This window comes from Panthera pardus, unplaced genomic scaffold, assembly GCF_024362965.1.
Source record: "Panthera pardus isolate Hobbes unplaced genomic scaffold, ASM2436296v1 HiC_scaffold_6, whole genome shotgun sequence".
Classification (NCBI taxonomy): domain Eukaryota; kingdom Metazoa; phylum Chordata; class Mammalia; order Carnivora; family Felidae; genus Panthera; species Panthera pardus.
In genome coordinates, this window is record NW_026526991.1 from 116,995,634 (window position 1) to 117,012,109 (window position 16,476).

At 43.2% G+C, this 16,476-nt stretch overlaps 1 protein-coding gene and 1 long non-coding RNA gene across 2 annotated transcripts in view; one reads left to right on the forward strand and one right to left on the reverse strand.

The window, feature by feature from the left end:
* Positions 1-16,476, reverse strand: part of GAD2 (glutamate decarboxylase 2) — an 88,737-nt gene that overhangs the window by 11,042 nt on the left and 61,219 nt on the right. Inside the window, exons 12-15 of the mRNA XM_019432596.2 lie at positions 15,244-15,322; positions 9,166-9,315; positions 2,576-2,683; positions 1,468-1,557 (exon numbers count right to left, since the gene is read on the reverse strand). Of these exons, the coding sequence (XP_019288141.1) occupies positions 1,468-1,557; positions 2,576-2,683; positions 9,166-9,315; positions 15,244-15,322 (427 nt within the window). The remainder of the gene's footprint in view (positions 1-1,467; positions 1,558-2,575; positions 2,684-9,165; positions 9,316-15,243; positions 15,323-16,476) is intronic.
* LOC128775052 (uncharacterized) lies at positions 1,161-4,145 on the forward strand. Its single transcript, XR_008419643.1, has 2 exons — positions 1,161-1,571; positions 2,878-4,145. It is a non-coding gene; the product is annotated as an uncharacterized LOC128775052 (long non-coding RNA).

Genomic DNA, 16,476 nt, shown 5'->3' on the forward strand with positions numbered 1-16,476 from the left:
CATCCAAATACGCACGATCATCCCTAGTGTTCTATTCCTCAGCACTGGGATGGAGCCCTGCATTTACCTGCCTTCAAGACTCTCTCTGGCGTACATCGTAAACCAAATTTCACCCATGTGTAAACGCTAGAAGCAGGAGAGGAGAAAAGATAAAGGATCTTACTGGCCACAGAAAAATTTGAAGCTGAAGCCCTCTGGCTCTGTAGTCAGTGATTTTGGAAAAGTGATTTTTTTCTCCCCATGCTTTCATGTTCCTGTCAGCAAAAGGGAGAGACAACAGTGCTTCCCACATTAGGTTACTTATGTTGGAATAAGTTTCTAGGCCCCACGATGGAGCTGCTCCTGCCCAGGATGTCACTTCAGGAAAAGGACACTTAACTTTCACATCCCTATAAATGCTCTGCTTGACCAGAAACATGGAATGTCCAGTCAGCCAATCCCTGATGCCAAGCCAACCTGGGGCTCCTTGTTCCTCACCCATTTTCTTTCTCTTCCTGTTCCTTATTCTTTATCCTATAAAAGCTTCTTGCCTTCCCCCCATTTTGCAGTTCTCTGGCCTCCTGGGAATGGAGGTTGCCCACTTCATGAAGTGTTAGATGAAGTTTGTCTACATCACCTAAATTGTCTTCTTCCGTCATTTTTAACACTTACGAAAGTTAGGTGACGTAACGCTAGATCAAAGTTGAGCCTGGGACACAATATGCACTCAAACAGTGGCCATAATTATTGTTCCCTGCCCTATTATCTTCTGGGGTTCAGCAAGCTCCATAGGGTAGCCTTGACCTTGGCATCTCAAGAGGGTCAGTAGCAGCTCTGTTTCCTAACCATTTCTGGTGCCTGAAATCTCTTCTGTGCGTATGACTGAGCATGGAAGGTTTCACTTGGTGGGTCAGCCAACTTCGGCAAGGGTTCTCATTGCATCATGAATGGCAGTAAAGCTAACACCTGATTACTTATTTTAAGATCTCATAAACTTGCCCTCAGAAAAAAGAAGCAAAAAAAAGGGGGGAGGGTTGTTAGGGGGGGCACCTGGGTAGCTCATTAGGTTAAACGTCTGACTTCTGCTCAGGTCATGATCTCGCAGTTCATGAGTTCGAGCCCCGCAATGAACTCTCTGCTGTTAGTGCAGAGCCCGCTTTGGATCCTCTGTCCCACTCTCTCCCCTTCGTCTGCTTGCATGTGCGCGCACGCATTTTCTCGGTCTCTCAAAAATAAACATAAAATTTTTGTTCTAATAATAAAATTTAAAAAAAAGAAAAGAGAAGCAAATAGGGTAGTTACAAGTCTGGATATGCCAGTTCTGAAAGTCCTGGTTCTGTAGGAGCCCTCATGAAGGGGAGTGGGCCTGCACACCAAGGAAGAGGTTGGATTTCTCCCAGAGACATGTGCATGTTAGAGAGATGCCATGCACGTGGAAGGCCCAGTGTACACACCAACGTATATACCAGAGGAGCCTGTATCACTGACCTTTGAGAGGCGGCTCATTCTCTCTTCATTGTCTTCCAGGACACGCAAACTTGGAGGCACGTACCAGAAGCAGACATTTGTGTGTTGAGGCTACAAGGAGGAAAGTAAGATTCACATTCAGCCCATGGTGGCAGTTTAGAAAATTCCAAGGACATTTCAAATCTATTCTGCAACTTCTGAACAGAATTCCTACTTAAAAAAATTTTTTTTTAATGTTTTATTTTATTTTTGAGACAGAGAGAGACAGAGCATGAGCGGGGGAGGGTTAGAGAGAGAGGGAGTCACAGAATCCGAAGCAGGCTCCAGGCTCTGAGCTGTCAGCACAGAGTCCAACGCGGGGCTCGAACTCACGGACGGTGAGATCATGACCTGAGCGGAAGTCGGAAGCTCAACTGACTGAGCCACCCAGGCGCCCCAAGAATTCCTACTTTAAAAAAATTTTTTTTTTAACGTTTAATTTTTGAGACAGAGAGAGACAGAGCATGAACGGGGGAGGGTCAGAGAGAGAGAGACACACACAGAATCTGAAACAGGGTCCAGGCTCTGAGCAGTCAGCACAGAGCCCAACGCGGGGCTCGAACTCACATACCGCGAGATCGTGATCTCAGCCGAAGTCGGACGCCCCACCGACTAAGCCACCCAGGCACCCCAAGAATTCCTACTTTTAAATCCATAACCACTTTTAGAATTCCTGATGTTCACCACGATATACAGAGTTATTGTTTTGTGAGTGTGATTTTTTACTCCAGCTCAGAACCCCTGCTTCTCCTTTGTAATGGTTCCACTTACCTGGACAGTACATGATTGACACACAAAAAATCAATGATAAGAATTAGAGTTGGGGCACCTAGGTGGCTCAGTCAGTCAAGTGTCCAACTCTTAATTTCAGCTCAGTCATAGTCTCATGGTTCAGGAGATGGAGCCCTGCATTGGGCTCTGCGCTGACAGATTCTCTCTCTGTCTCTCTGCCCCTCCCCTGCTTTCTCTTGTGCTCATGCTCGCTCTAAATAGAAACTTTAAATATAAATAAATAAACATTTAAAAACATAAAAAAAAAAGAATTGGAATTGACTAAACTTTTTGAGATCGTAGAGATCAGAATACATACCTTTCCATCAAACACCATTTCATATCCTTCTCGGTTTTTTATGATATTGTATAAATATTCTGCCAGCTCCAAGCACTTATCAATATGTGCTTCAAACCCAGTAGTGCCCTGAGTAAGAGAAGAAGAAAGGTTATTGGCAGGGGGCTGAGAAAGGCAGGTAAGCTCTTTGTGGGACAAATCTCACTGGAGACTGAAGGTCTTTCTGTCACTTCCAGCTCAGCTCTGCTCCACACTTTCCTTGCACAAGACTGTTTCCAGAGGCTTTTCTGGTGATTATTTCTCCTTTAATGTTCTCCCCTCAGGTGTTTTTGTTGCCTTTCATGTCATCTCGGCTCTCCACAGTAGTTTCCTTTTCTTTTGGAGCCCTCATTCTCTAAGCAATTATTTTGATTACTTGAGGGGAAAATTTGCCTCTGTCATTCTGAGGGGTAATTATGGAAGTCATTAATGACAGAGGACTGGGCTATTCTCTTCCTGCGGATAAGAAGCATCATCAGAGACCCCCCCCCCCCAGCACGCCTGTTTAGCTCCTGACCATCATGAAAATTTACCATTTCCAGACTGCACTTCTGTTCACCAATGTACCCCCATTATGGAACAAATAGGGTAGGTACTCAATGAATATTTGCTGAACAAATGAATGTATTAATCTTAAAGGGCACACAGATGCTTTGTTAGCCTGTCAGTCTGCAAGGCTCATTAGATTTCTCCTTTGGGGACAAATGATTTACATGCTTGTAACAGGCGAACGTAATCACAGAGGTCTTTTAGTTTCCGGCTCTGGAAGCCCAGGATCTGGACTTGTGAAAAACAACACTACAGCCTTGGACTGGTGCTGTTTACCGACCTCAGGACACTTCAGGGAATTACTTTTCAAAATGGCTTTCCTCCTAATCCTTTCAGCATTTATGGAGCACTAATGGAAAGCTTAGACAAACAGCTAATGCTCATCCCAGGAGCACTTAGAACAGGCCAACCAGTGACTAATCCAACATGGAAACTGGAGGAAGAAGCTGCAATGGACATAAGATGGGCCCACATTCCTATTTATAGTCTCATCACCTCAGCTAAAAGGGGGATACAGCATGGCCAGTGACTTGAACGTCTGAAGCATCAAAGAAATCTGATGGGTTCAGAAATCATTTCTGTGGAGATTGCTGCCCTGGTTGATTGGCCAAGGAGTTTGACTGGTTCCTGATGGCTCAAAGGAAGGGCCCCAAAGCTGAATATTCAGGCCAGAGCCTACACCATGCACTATATGACTCTGTGGTACCAAGGATTCGGGGTTGGTTCGGACTGACCTGGCAGTTTGGGTACACTTGGTAGGTACACTTTGGGTACTCCTAGGTAGGAGGAGGGAAGTTAATTGGTCTCCAAACTGGATCCTTTGGACCACTCCAGAGTTGGATTTAAACTTGCATGTATCTGATCCAAGATAATAGCCGGGACCACTAGGACTCATCCTGTCTAGTCACATGGCCTTGGCTAATCTTACTGGTCCCATGGGAATGATGGTGCTTGTCTGATCTCCCATATAGGGACATGGTAAAAGTAAAATGAATACTGTGAACATGAGTTTGATTGTATCACAAAGGCAGTGGGATTATCAGAGACTAGAATGGGAATCTTCTCGCTTTTGCTAGTCTAGGACTTCACTTAAGATGATTAAGGAGTAAACTGATCATCCTTTAGTTGAAAGCTAAAGAGGTACAAGGGGGAGTGACACAGGGAACTCTAGTTTGCCCTTAGAAGCCTGGCCTCTCTTGATATTGGATATTTATGGGAAGAAGATCCATGTTTTATTTCCATAGTTTGGAAGGCTTTTACGAGATTCTCCAAAATGCATTCACTCATCAAATACATGTTGAGTAGTTGTCACATGCCACACAGTTCTTATTCTGAGGATGACAACAGCACATGGAAAACTTTATCACCATGACCTGGGTTGCTATGAAGGAGGCTGAAGGCTCCGAGGGACACGTCTAAGTGAAAGTCTAGAGCCCAGTGTCAGAGTTATGCTGAGGGAGCTTCAGGAGAAAGGTGGTTTTATTTTCTCCCTCATTGCCTACACACTTAGGATTGGTGTAGACTTATCTGGCTGAAGTGGACACTCCACAAGGGCACAGACTGGTGTTTCCTTTGTTCACTACAGTCTCCATCATACCAGCAGGGTTGGCATGCATTAGGGGTTCAATGCACACTGGTTGAATGGGTGGATGAATGAATGGAGGTGTAACTTTTACTCCCTGGGGTGGTGTTTTGACACAGTATGTTCTGAGGAACCATCTGTATCAGCACCAAATCAACTGTGTTATTAATGTAGATTCTCGGGTCCCACCCCAGACCCCCAAGTTGGTATTTTAGGAAGATGAACACCGCGTATATCCACTTCTTCAGTGATGCCACTGTCTACCAGCGTTCAGCTACTGCAGCTGTGTTGTCTCCAGGGCCTGACACCATCAGTGCTGCTCACAAGTCTTCTCTGCTTCTCGAAACCCTCATCTAATGCTCTCAGGCCCCAGAAATGCGGGTCTGCAATAATGATTGAATCCCTTGCTACCATCTCCATTTCTATGGCTGCCCCCCTACCTAGGCCCTCTTTTTACCTGGATGGTAGCTCCCTAATTACCCTTCCATCAACCTGGACTCTCCACTAGCAGCAGAGTATGCAGGAGAGCTCCTGCTAGACCTGCATCCCACGGTGTCCTCCCAGCTCCACTGGCTGAAATTCTATGTATTCTACCTGTCCTGCTCTAGACCCATCTTTTTTTAAAAAAAATTCTTTTTAAGTTTATTTATTTGTTCTAGAGAGAGTGAGAGCAAAAGGGGAGGGGCAGAGAGAGAGGGAGAGAAAGCAAGAATCCCAAGAAAACTCCACAAGACAGGGGTAGAGCCCCACGCAGGGCTCAAACTCATGAACTGTGAGATCATGACCTGAGCAGAAATCAAGAGTTGGACACTTAACCAACTGAGCCACCCAGGTGCCCCTTGAAGGTGACCTCTTAAAACATCATTCTTGGCTCTCAAACTCGGGATGGGCTCCCCATCCTCAAACTTTTGGGGAGGTGCATCTAGGTTTCTTTTACAACCAGTTATATTCTGTCTTATGTGATGCTTATCTGTGCATTCATCTTATATCATCTGAAAATTGTGTCCCCTTCATCCCATCCAGGATCAGGCACAAAAACAGATGCTCATTATCTAATGTATTAAAATAAGTTAATATTTTAAGAGAAAATGAACATTCATTCAGTCACTCAGCAAAGAGTGTGCCAGGCATCAATTTCCCTTTAATAGTTTTCTCCTGGTATTTTTTTTTTTTCTCAGCCATTTGTCAGTCCCTTTGTTATCTACATTTTCAATGAGGGAGGCCAATCACAGAAAACTATAGGGAAACCTGCTAATTTGCATAATTTGCATAACTATATACAAACAGATTTACTGTGAAAACTAGGTAGTTATATATTACACCATCCTTGCCTAAAATTAAGGCCTAAAATTAAGGTTTGTTCACCTATCTTCCTTCCTTCCTTCCTTCCTTCCTTCCTTCCTTCCTTCCTTCCTTCTTTCCTTCCTTCCTTCCTTCCTCTCTATATCTATCTATCTGAGTTTTTAAAACAGTTTTTTAAGTTTATTTCTTTACAGAGAGAGCACTCTTGCAAGCCAGTGCGGAGGGGCAGAGAGAGAGGGAGAGAGTGAGAGAGAGAGAGAGAGAGAATCCCAAGCAGGCTCTGCACTGTCAGCGCAGAGCCCAACGCAGGGCTCGATCTCATGAACTGTGAGATCATGACCTGAGCTGAAACCAAGAGTCGGCTGCTCAACTGACAGAGTCACCCAGGCACCCCGATCTACACTGAGTTTTAACCACGATGGAAATCTGTGACATCTGGAAAATAATCATCAAGTCTTAGCATTCTCTAATTAAATGCAGACAAAATGAAAGGTCTACTCAGTAAGAACAGAGTTGAGGGCAGGTGGGGGCCTTTTCTTATGACAGGCTTAGGTATCTGTCTAGAATGCCTCCTAGCATTCATATCAAGAGGCTCATTCTTTTTTTTTTTTTTTTTGCATACAGTTGCTCTTATCAATTATCTTGGACTTAATCTGACGCTGTCATCAGTGCATTTAGCTCCACCAGTCATTAACAGATTAAGCAATATTTATATTTAGGTTAGTATTTTTCCTGTGGTTTGTATTGCTAAGGAGAAAAATACGGGTTTACCTTACTATGGGTATTCTCCAGGTATATCTGATAACAGAGGATTTACTGATTAACGTTAGCTCCTCCTCAGTCTTGTTTTTTCATTCCTGAGGGGATTCAAGATCAAGTCATCGCCAACTCTTTCACAGTTCTTATTAGGACAGGAAGACTTCTCCTTCCCTGGCTGGCATCACTAGAGAGATGGGGATGTGGGAGGGTGCTTACCCGCACCTCTCATCTGGATTGTAGGACTGATCTTATGACTTTTATAATTATTATCATCTCATTTTGCAAAATGTGCAGCTTTAAGTTGAAAAGCAAATGGACGTTTTTGCCATTTACGTGTCTAGATACTTAAGGTTTTGCGTGAGAAATTAAAGGAATATGTATCCATAAATTATGTGGCTGCTGGGATTGTTCTTTTTTCCTTTTTTATTCCCTCCTCTGGTGCCTTTATTTCAGCACGTTAGAAACTGGATCCTCTGCCTGTTTCAGGCTTCAGTTGTTGCTGTTGTTTAATTCACACCTGATGTCCTCCAAGTTATTTCTCTTATAACCAACCGCTGCCCCATGCTGGTGAGGAGGCTTCAGATGGAAGAGGAGCAGCGGGAACTGATGAACCATGAGAGGAACATTTTTGTGTAAATATAGCTAATGATCATCATCTTAATAGAAACGCTGCAGGAAAAGGGGACAAGAAGGATGATACTGAACAATATTTAGAGCTCAGGCTTTCCTCAACTACCTAGCTGATATTTATGTTCATCATTTTTGATTCCCACCAATCAAGGAAATGAAAAATCTACTCATGTTAAAACAATTTGAGAGTATGCCAATAATTCCTATTCTTTCTTTCTTTCTTTTTTGCCAAAAGGAAATGTCTTTGCCAACAGAAGGAGTCTCGTCTGGGTGGTGGGGACCAAGTAAGTGTCTTTGTCAGGCTCTCATCTTTCAAGAGAGGAAGGGGCCCCTGCCCAGCTCAAGGGATGGAAGCCCACCCCTCATACCATGTTTATGAGGTAATGACTGCAGGCAGCTGCTGGATGGATACTTAGCAACACTTAGAGGAAATTCAGTGAGGGCAAATACTATTACAGAGGCTTGTCTGAAGAATATGTAGCCCAGCCATCCCTGGAAACCACGTAAGAATTATTTCTGCATTAAGTGAGACCATCTTTCTACTGCCTTTTTTCCTGGATGGATTTAAAGAAGATTCCATAAAATGGCTGTTGACTGCATTATTTCACTCCCAAGCCCCCTTATTTTCTTGTTAGCTATCCACCTCTTTAACTGCTCAAGGCATTCAGTTTTACTTAGAAACATCTTGTAAAGAACAGCACATGGAACTCGTTGCCGTAGACATGGTTCCTCTTCACATGGACCCCGGGGAAGGGCACATTCTCGGGTCTTACCCTGGCAGGTCTCACTCCTGCTGACCAAGTTATTTCTGTGTCCCCTGGGATTGAACTGCCACCTGCTTGTGCAGGCTCCCGAGAAAGCTCACAGCTAACTCTTGGGGACCCTCTCCCAAATATACAGGACCTCAGGGAGTGCCAGCCTTCCTCTAAACTCTCCTTTTCTTGTTTCCTTTGTCAAGTTTCCCTCGTGCACCCTTTCAGTTAGTTGGGTTTTTCTAGCAGTTGGGTTTTTCTGTCATGTCCAGCTGCTCTGACCATTGCCTCCTGTGAGAGGTAAATGAAACCAGGTGGGAAGTTACTGATGTGTGACATTGAAATTAGGAATCTGGCCAAAATTAAAAATAAAATCTTGGACCTTTCCGTCCCACTTACATTTCAGCAAGCAGGTATGCTCTTTGAAAGAGCAGCAATTAGGTCCAGCCAGTACCATATTCCCTTACTTACAGAGTCTCTGTCCCTGAGAGGAGTGATCATCTATAGTTAAATGCTGGGGTCAACAGAGAAGCTGAACAAATGGAGGTTACTGGGTAGTTCCAGAGTTTTAAAAAAGCTTTATCACGAGAGGTTATCCCTTAAAATGTCAAAAGAAAGCTATCATGGTGGGGTTTTGACTTTTCACTTTTGTCCTCCAAACAAAAAGAAGGCACCAACCACCCCGAGGGATCAATCACTGGGTAAAAACGAAGAGCTGAGAGCCAACAACAACAAAACAACAATAACAAAACACCTCTTAAAAATCCAGATGTCCTGCCGTATAAAGCAGCCTGGATTTGTTTTCTAGATGAGTGAGCGTTAGAAGCAATTTGGTTTATGTTCTTGCCCGTGCAGAAGGCAGATATCTAGAAACAGGATTAAAGAAACTTAATCGTGGGTAATCTGCAATTTGGAAATCAGTTTTTAATCTCATAATAAGGGTCACTAGATATAGTTTCTGGCTTTAGTCGATATGCAGCAGATCTACACATGCTCACCTTTGCCCTCCACATTAGCCATAATTTAAAAACATCGACATGGCGTCCACACTGTAAGGCCTTGTCTCCAGTGTCGTAGGACAGGTCGTAGTGTTTATCTTGCTGGAAAAGGTAGGAAGCATGCATCTGGTTGCAACTCTGCATCAACCCCTAGAAGAGAAGGGAAAATTTAGGAAACTCTACTGACTTGGTCAGGTATTCCATCAGATTTATATTGTGGTGAAAAGTATTAAGAAAAAAACTTGCGGAAGATGGCGGCATAGGAGGACGCTGGGCTCACCGCATCCTGCTGGTCACTTAGATTTCACCCACACCTGCCTACATAACCCAGAAAACTGCCAGAAGACTCGCAGAACAGATTCTCTGGAGCCAAGCACAGACAAGAGGCCCACGGAAGAGGGTAGGAAGGGCGGAGAGGCAGTGCGCACTACACGGACTGGTGGGAGGGAGCTGGGGAGGAGGGGCAGCCCGCCAGCCAAGCAGAGCCCCCCCGAGTCTGGCTTACAAAAGTGGAGGGGCCGGACGGAGTGTGTTCTGACAGCAAGCGAGACTTAACATCTGGGAGGTTATAAATTAACAGCTCTGCTTGGAGAATGGGAGGGCTGGAGGACAATGGGAGGGAAAGTTGTTGAGCCCGGAATGACAGAGCTCAGCTTGGCGGGGAACAAAGGCGCTCGCCAGCGCCATCTCCCTCACCCATCCCCCAGCCAAAATCCCAAAGGGAACCAGTTCCTGCTGGGGAACTTGCTTGCACCGCGAAAACACCCAACGCTGTACTTCTGCGGACCCATCCCTCTGGCGGCACGTCTGACTCCCTCCCGGTGCCGCAGGGCCCCTCTGGAAGCGGATCACCAAAGGAGAAGTGAGCTGAGCCTACCCCTCCCGCCCCTCTGCACCTTGCCTATCCACCCCAGCTAATACGCCAGATCCCCAGCACCACAAGCCTGGCAGTGTGCAAGTAGCCCAGATGGGCCATGCCACCCCATAGTGAATCCGGCCCCTAGGAGAGGGGAAGAGAAGGCACACACCAGTCTGACTGTGGCCCCAGCGGTGGGCTGGGGGCAGAATTCGGTCTGACTACACCCCGCCCACCAACGCAAGTTATTCAAGGCAGCACAGGGTAAGTGCCCCACAGTTCCACACCACTCCAGGGACTATCCAAAATGATGAAACAGAAGAATTCCCCTCAAAACAATCTCCAGGAAATAACAACAGCTAACGAACTGATCAAAAAGGATTTAAACAATATAACAGAAAGTGAATTTAGAATAATAGTCATAAAATTAATCGCTGGGCTTGAAAACAGTATAGAGGACAGCAGAGAATCTCTTGCTACAGAGATCAAGGGACTAAGGAACAGTCAGGAGGAGCTAAAAAATGCTATAAATGAACTACAAAATAAAATGGAGACAACCACAGCTTGGATTGAAGAGGCAAAGGAGAGAATAGGTGAACTGGAAGATAAAATTATGGAAAAAGAGGAAGCTGAGAAAAAGAGAGATAAAAAAATCCAGGAGTATGAGCGGAAAATTAGAGAACTAAGTGATGCACTACAGAGAAATAATCTATGCATAATTGGTATTCCAGAGGAGGAAGAGAGAGGGAAAGGTGCTGAAGGTGTACTTGAAGAAATAATAGCTGAGAACTTCCCTGATCTGGGGAAGGAAAAAGGCATTGAAATCCAAAAGGCACAGAGAACTCCCTTCAGACGTAACTTGAATCGATCTTCTGCACGACATATCATAGTGAAACTGGCAAAATACAAGGATAAAGAGAAAATTCTGAAAGCAGCTAGAGATAAACGTGCTCTAACATATAAAGGAAGACCTATAAGACTCGTGACCGATCTCTCTACTGAAACTTGGCAGGCCAGAAAGGAATGGCAGGAGATCTTCAATGTGATCAACAGAAAAAAAGATGCAGCTGAGAATCCTTTATCCAGCAAGTCTGTCATTTAGAATAGAAGGAGAGATAAAGGTCTTCCCAAACAAACAGAAACTGAAGGAATTCATCACCACTAAACCAGCCCTACAACAGATCTTAAGGGGGATCCTGTGAGACAAAGTACCAGAGACATCGCTATAAGCATGAAACCTACGGACATCACAATGACTCTAAACCCATATCTTTCTATAATAACACTGAGTGTATATGGACTAAATGTGCCAACCAAAAGACATAGGGTATCAGAATGGATAAAAAGACAAGACCCATCTATTTGCTGTCTACAAGAGACTCATTTTAGACCTGAGGACACCTTCAGATTGAGAGTGAGGGGATGGAGAACTATTTATCATGCTACTGGAAGTCAAAAGAAAGCTGGAGTAGCCATACTTATATCAGACAAACTAGACTTTAAAGGCTGTAACAAGAGATGAAGAAGGGCATTATATAATAATCACAGGGTCTATCCATCAGGAAGAGCTAACAATTATAAACGTCTATGTGCTGAATACGGGAGCCCCCAAATATATAAAACAACTACTCACAAACATAAGCAACCTTATTGATAAGAATGTGGTAATTTCAGGGGACTTTAAGAAAAAAATTTGCAAGGGACACTGAATTTCCTGGAGAAAGAAAGCAATAAGAATCAAATTTTTTAGATGGGGCCAATATCCAGACAGGATGAGCTGTTGGGATAGGTAAACCCTGTGGGATAAATGGCTCACGGTCAAATGTAACTTCAGGTTAACAACAGTGAAATATATGCTTTTACTCTCCTTTTTACAAGAATGCATTTATTCAAAAACAATCATAATCAGAGTATAATGTTCATTCTTTGAGGAATATCCTGATGTTTTGGTTTTATTGTAATTAAAATACTTTAGAAACTTTTGTTTTGTAAAATACTAATAGTGTGATTATTCTAGTGTTTCATTTACACTTAGTTCAGGTACTTTATCATCTGGCTGTTATGGTTTGAATTCTCTTTGGAAGTCATAGCTTTTAAGATAGCTTATTGTTATTTTTACATGCTGAAATCTAAAAAAATAAAGACATCATTATTCTGAGATGTCTTAAATAACCAATCTTTGAAATGCCATATTCCCCTCTCAAGAGTGGTTAGAGCTTCAGTACTGTATTTTTAAAAAATGTTCATTCATATATTTTGTATTCATGCAAGAGAGAATGGGAGTAAGAGGGGCACGGGGGTAGGGGCAGAGAGAGAGGGAGAGAGAGAATCCCAAGTAGGCTCCACACTCAGCTTAGAGCTTGATACGGGGCACAGTCTCATGAACTGTGAGATCATGACCTGAGCTGAAATCAAGAGTGGCCTGAGCCACCCAGATGCCCCGAGGTCATATGTTTTGAAAGGACCACTAGAAGCTGGTCCTCTCTACCCACCGTTCCACACTTTGGGGTGCTCTCCCTTAGGACTGGTACACCTTTTTGTGAGCTTGCATGCCGAGTTTCTGTGACCATGAAACAAAATGGAGTCACCTGTTGCAACTTTCAATTTTATTGGCCTTCAAGTGAATTTTCTTTTTCAAATCCAATGTCATTTTACCACTCTATTACAATTATTTAATTTCCCTCACTCTCAAAAGAATAACAATGAATTTCACTGCAAAAGGAGCCCGAACTATAGGGTTGAGACCAGTTTTATTGCCTACCATCTGGTCTTTCAGGGTCTCCTTACAATTTTAGTTGTGTTACATTTTGTGTTAGTTTGGATAAATTCTTTGTTAAAGAACTCTCACTTCTAACTTTAACTAGATGATCACATTTTCGTCTTTTCTTTACTTGCCATGAGTCACAAGAGAAAAAAAAGCCAAACGTTCTGTAAAAACACAATTGTACTGTAGATAATGAAAGAGTCAGAGGCTTCCTGTGGCTCGTGACAAATTAAAACGTGGTGGGGTTTCTGGTGAGGAGACCAGCAATGCTGCTTTAGTCAGAGAGCATGATTCATTCACTGTTCTTTGGAATAGTTCGGTCACTTTGCCACCCATGTTCCATACTAAACTTCTGGTGCTGAGGCTAATTAATTATCATTGGCAATGAAATATCCCATTGTAACTACCACAAGCAATAGAGTATAAAAATGCAGTAATGGAGTGCCAGTACTTGGGATTCTCTCTCTCTCTCTCTCTCTCTCTCTCTCTCTCTCTCTCTCTTTCTCTCTCTCTCCCCCTGTCTCCTTCCCTCCCTCCTCCCCCTCTCAAAATAAATAAATAAACATTAAAAGAAACCAAAACACATGACCTCTTAAAGGTTGGCCAGCACCAGTCTCATTGCACAAAGGGATAAGTAAACATGACGTTTTCACATAAAGGGCCTTGATAATATCCTGATTCCAAGCCATTAAAAAGTTATAGACCATTATGTTGTAAACTGTTTTAAGTAGGCTCCACACCCAGCGTGGAGCCCAACATGGGGCTTGAACTCAGGACCCTGAAATCAAGACCTGAGCTGACATCAAGAGTCAATGCTTAACCAACTGAGCCACCCTGTCACCTCTGTTACAAACAATTTTAAATATAGTAATAGTTGCTGTGCTATAAAATAGTTGTAAAAGAAATTCCCATGGTCAAATAAATTTAGGAAACTCTACTTGATAAATTCCTTCTTTAAAGATATTTGCAATATATATCTGCCTATGAAAGGCTCCGGTATGCCCTGAAGTAATGAATCTTGCTTTTAGCTCTTCAATTTAAAATATCCCAAGTTTTAAAAATCTTTTTTATTATTATTTAAATTTTTATTTAATGTTTATTTATTTTTGAGAGAGAGAGAGAGAGAGAGAGAGAGAGAATATGAGCAAGGGAGGGGCAGAGAGAGAGGGAGACACAGAATCTAAAGCAGACTCCAGGCTCTGACTTGTCAACACAGAGCCTGATGCGGGGCTCAAACTCATAAACGGTGAGATCATGACCTGAGTCGAAGTCAGATGCTTAACCAACTGAGTCACCCAGGCACCCCTAAAATATCCCAAGTTTTGTAAGCCCGGAGCTCCCTTATCACAGAATACTTAATATGGTCTTATACAATGTCCTTATTCCTTATATCTCAATAAGGAACATGCTGTCAGAGCATCATAAACTCTTGGATTTGGAAGGGATCCTAGGGGTTTTATTCTGTTCTTTTTCAATAAAGGAATCTTTTCTCTCCCTTTACTAATAAGTGTCTGTCCAATCTCCAGTCACTTACCCCCGGTGGTGAATTTATTCCTATGCGAAGCATTCACTACCTCGGAGAAAGCTTAATTTTTAGAAAAGCTTTCCTTTTATTGACCAGAAGTCAGAACTTCAATCATGGCATATTCTGATTGTGCCATCAAATTATTCCATCCAGTGCTACAGACCCAGTTCCCTGAAGAAACCGAATCTCTTCCACTTGAGTCATTTAAACTGTGAAGGATGCCATCTTCTCAGTCTTTGAAGTTTCTTTTTCTTTTTAGATTAAACATCTTTGCTTATTTCAACCACATCTGTCACAGGTTCACCAATTGTTGCCCACCATTCAAACCCTAGCTTGGTGGGGTCCCATATGCAATTTGGCATTGACCTAAGCAAATGGCTTCAGGCATGGTTTATCTAGAGGAGAGTGGGAGACTACTACCTTCCTCATCCTGGAACTCTACTTCTTTTTTTTTTTTTTTAATATTTCATTTAATTTATTTTTTAAATTTACATCCAAGTGAGTTAGCATATAGTGCAACAATGATTTCCTTAATGCCCCTTACCCATTTAGCCCATCCCTCCCCACAACCCCTTCAGTAACCTTCTGTTTGTGCGACTCCATTTCTTTTAGACCCATTCCTTTTTTTTGAACGCTAAGTTTCTCTTGATGCATTGTTGAGTCTGCCAAGTACAACCTAACATTCTATGCCTTTTTTCACAAGTACAATTTAGCCATGTATGAAACATACCTGTCTTGTAGACTCAAACTGTGACCGTCCTATACTTGGACATAAGAGGACCTCATAATCATCCTTGTTAACAATTTGCCCTTTTTGGAGATGGCTCGCTGTTCCAGGCTGTCAAATCGTCCTGTATTCTGATTCTGTTACTACACACATTTATTCTACTGAACTCCATGGATGGACTGGGCCATGAGTCAGGGAAGACATACCTCTTCTCTAACCAGGAGAGCAGAGCACTGTAAGGGGACGCCCATCATCTTGTGTGGGTTCCATGTCACAGAGTTGGCCCTAAAGGAAAGAAATGAAGTTAAGAGGGTGGCACCCATGACAGACTCAGACTACAAGGTCCTGTGCTGGGACAATAGAGCTTCAGTGTTCTTAGCACTGTTTCTCAGACTCCCAGATGACACTAACTTTATAAAACAAGAAGTGGGCTCTTAAATCTACAACATTTTCTTTGTCTACAAAGAGAATAGGCGTGGGTCGGCATCTTCACGCGGTGCCCCCTTAGCTTCCATGCAGTAATTCAGCCAGCCTCCCTGTGATCCCCTTTGAGGGACTGGGATCATCCAGTCCAGGGTCCTGCCTTTGGCCATCAAGGAGCAGAGCACCATGCAGGTGAAGGGCTGTCCTTGTGTGCCTCCATTGTTCATGTTTCTGACACTATCACAGTGTCTCATTTCACTGCTTAATTTTGTTCTCACTCAGCTTTTCCTTCTTCCTCTTCAATTGATCATGACGTTTCTCCCAAGTTTCCTTTCACAACAGCTTCTAGCTCATCCATTTCCATCTCTTCTCTAACCCACAGACATCCTTCTGGACCACAGGTGGGATATGCTATAGCCCCTATAGCAGTTTTCAATCTATTTTGTCCTGACACACTTGAGAAATACAATGCTCTCCCATCAGCGATTGCCAGGTATTTATGCTATCTGAAAAGTCTAAAGCATAGTTCTGGGTCAGATGATGATAATAATGATAATAAATAATAATAATGCCCTCAAGGGTGAGCCCAGGCCATGTGTTCAGTCTTGTGTTCTTTCACTTTTCCATACCCATTTTCATCACAACAGACTATTTTATTTTCATTCTCAGAAAACTCTATACTCACACTCCTGGGTCTCCTTAATACTATTTCCTCTTTCTGGAATGTCATCTCTCTTTGCTTCACTTGGTTAAATCTTACTTATTCTCTAAGGCTCAGATCAAGTGTTATTATCTCTGCAGCCTTCTTCAAGTTCATTCAACTTCTCTCCCTCACTCTCTCTGGACTACTCACCTAGCTCCTCCCCCAGCTCCAGGGAAAGCAGCAGTTCCCTCCATGAATGAGTTCCCATTGCAAGGTGAGCCTCTGTGGATGTCTTCCGAGAGCCTGAGGGATCCTTGGGGCGGAGAATCATGAGTGTGACCCCAGTATGAAGAGACTCACAGCAGGAGGGAAA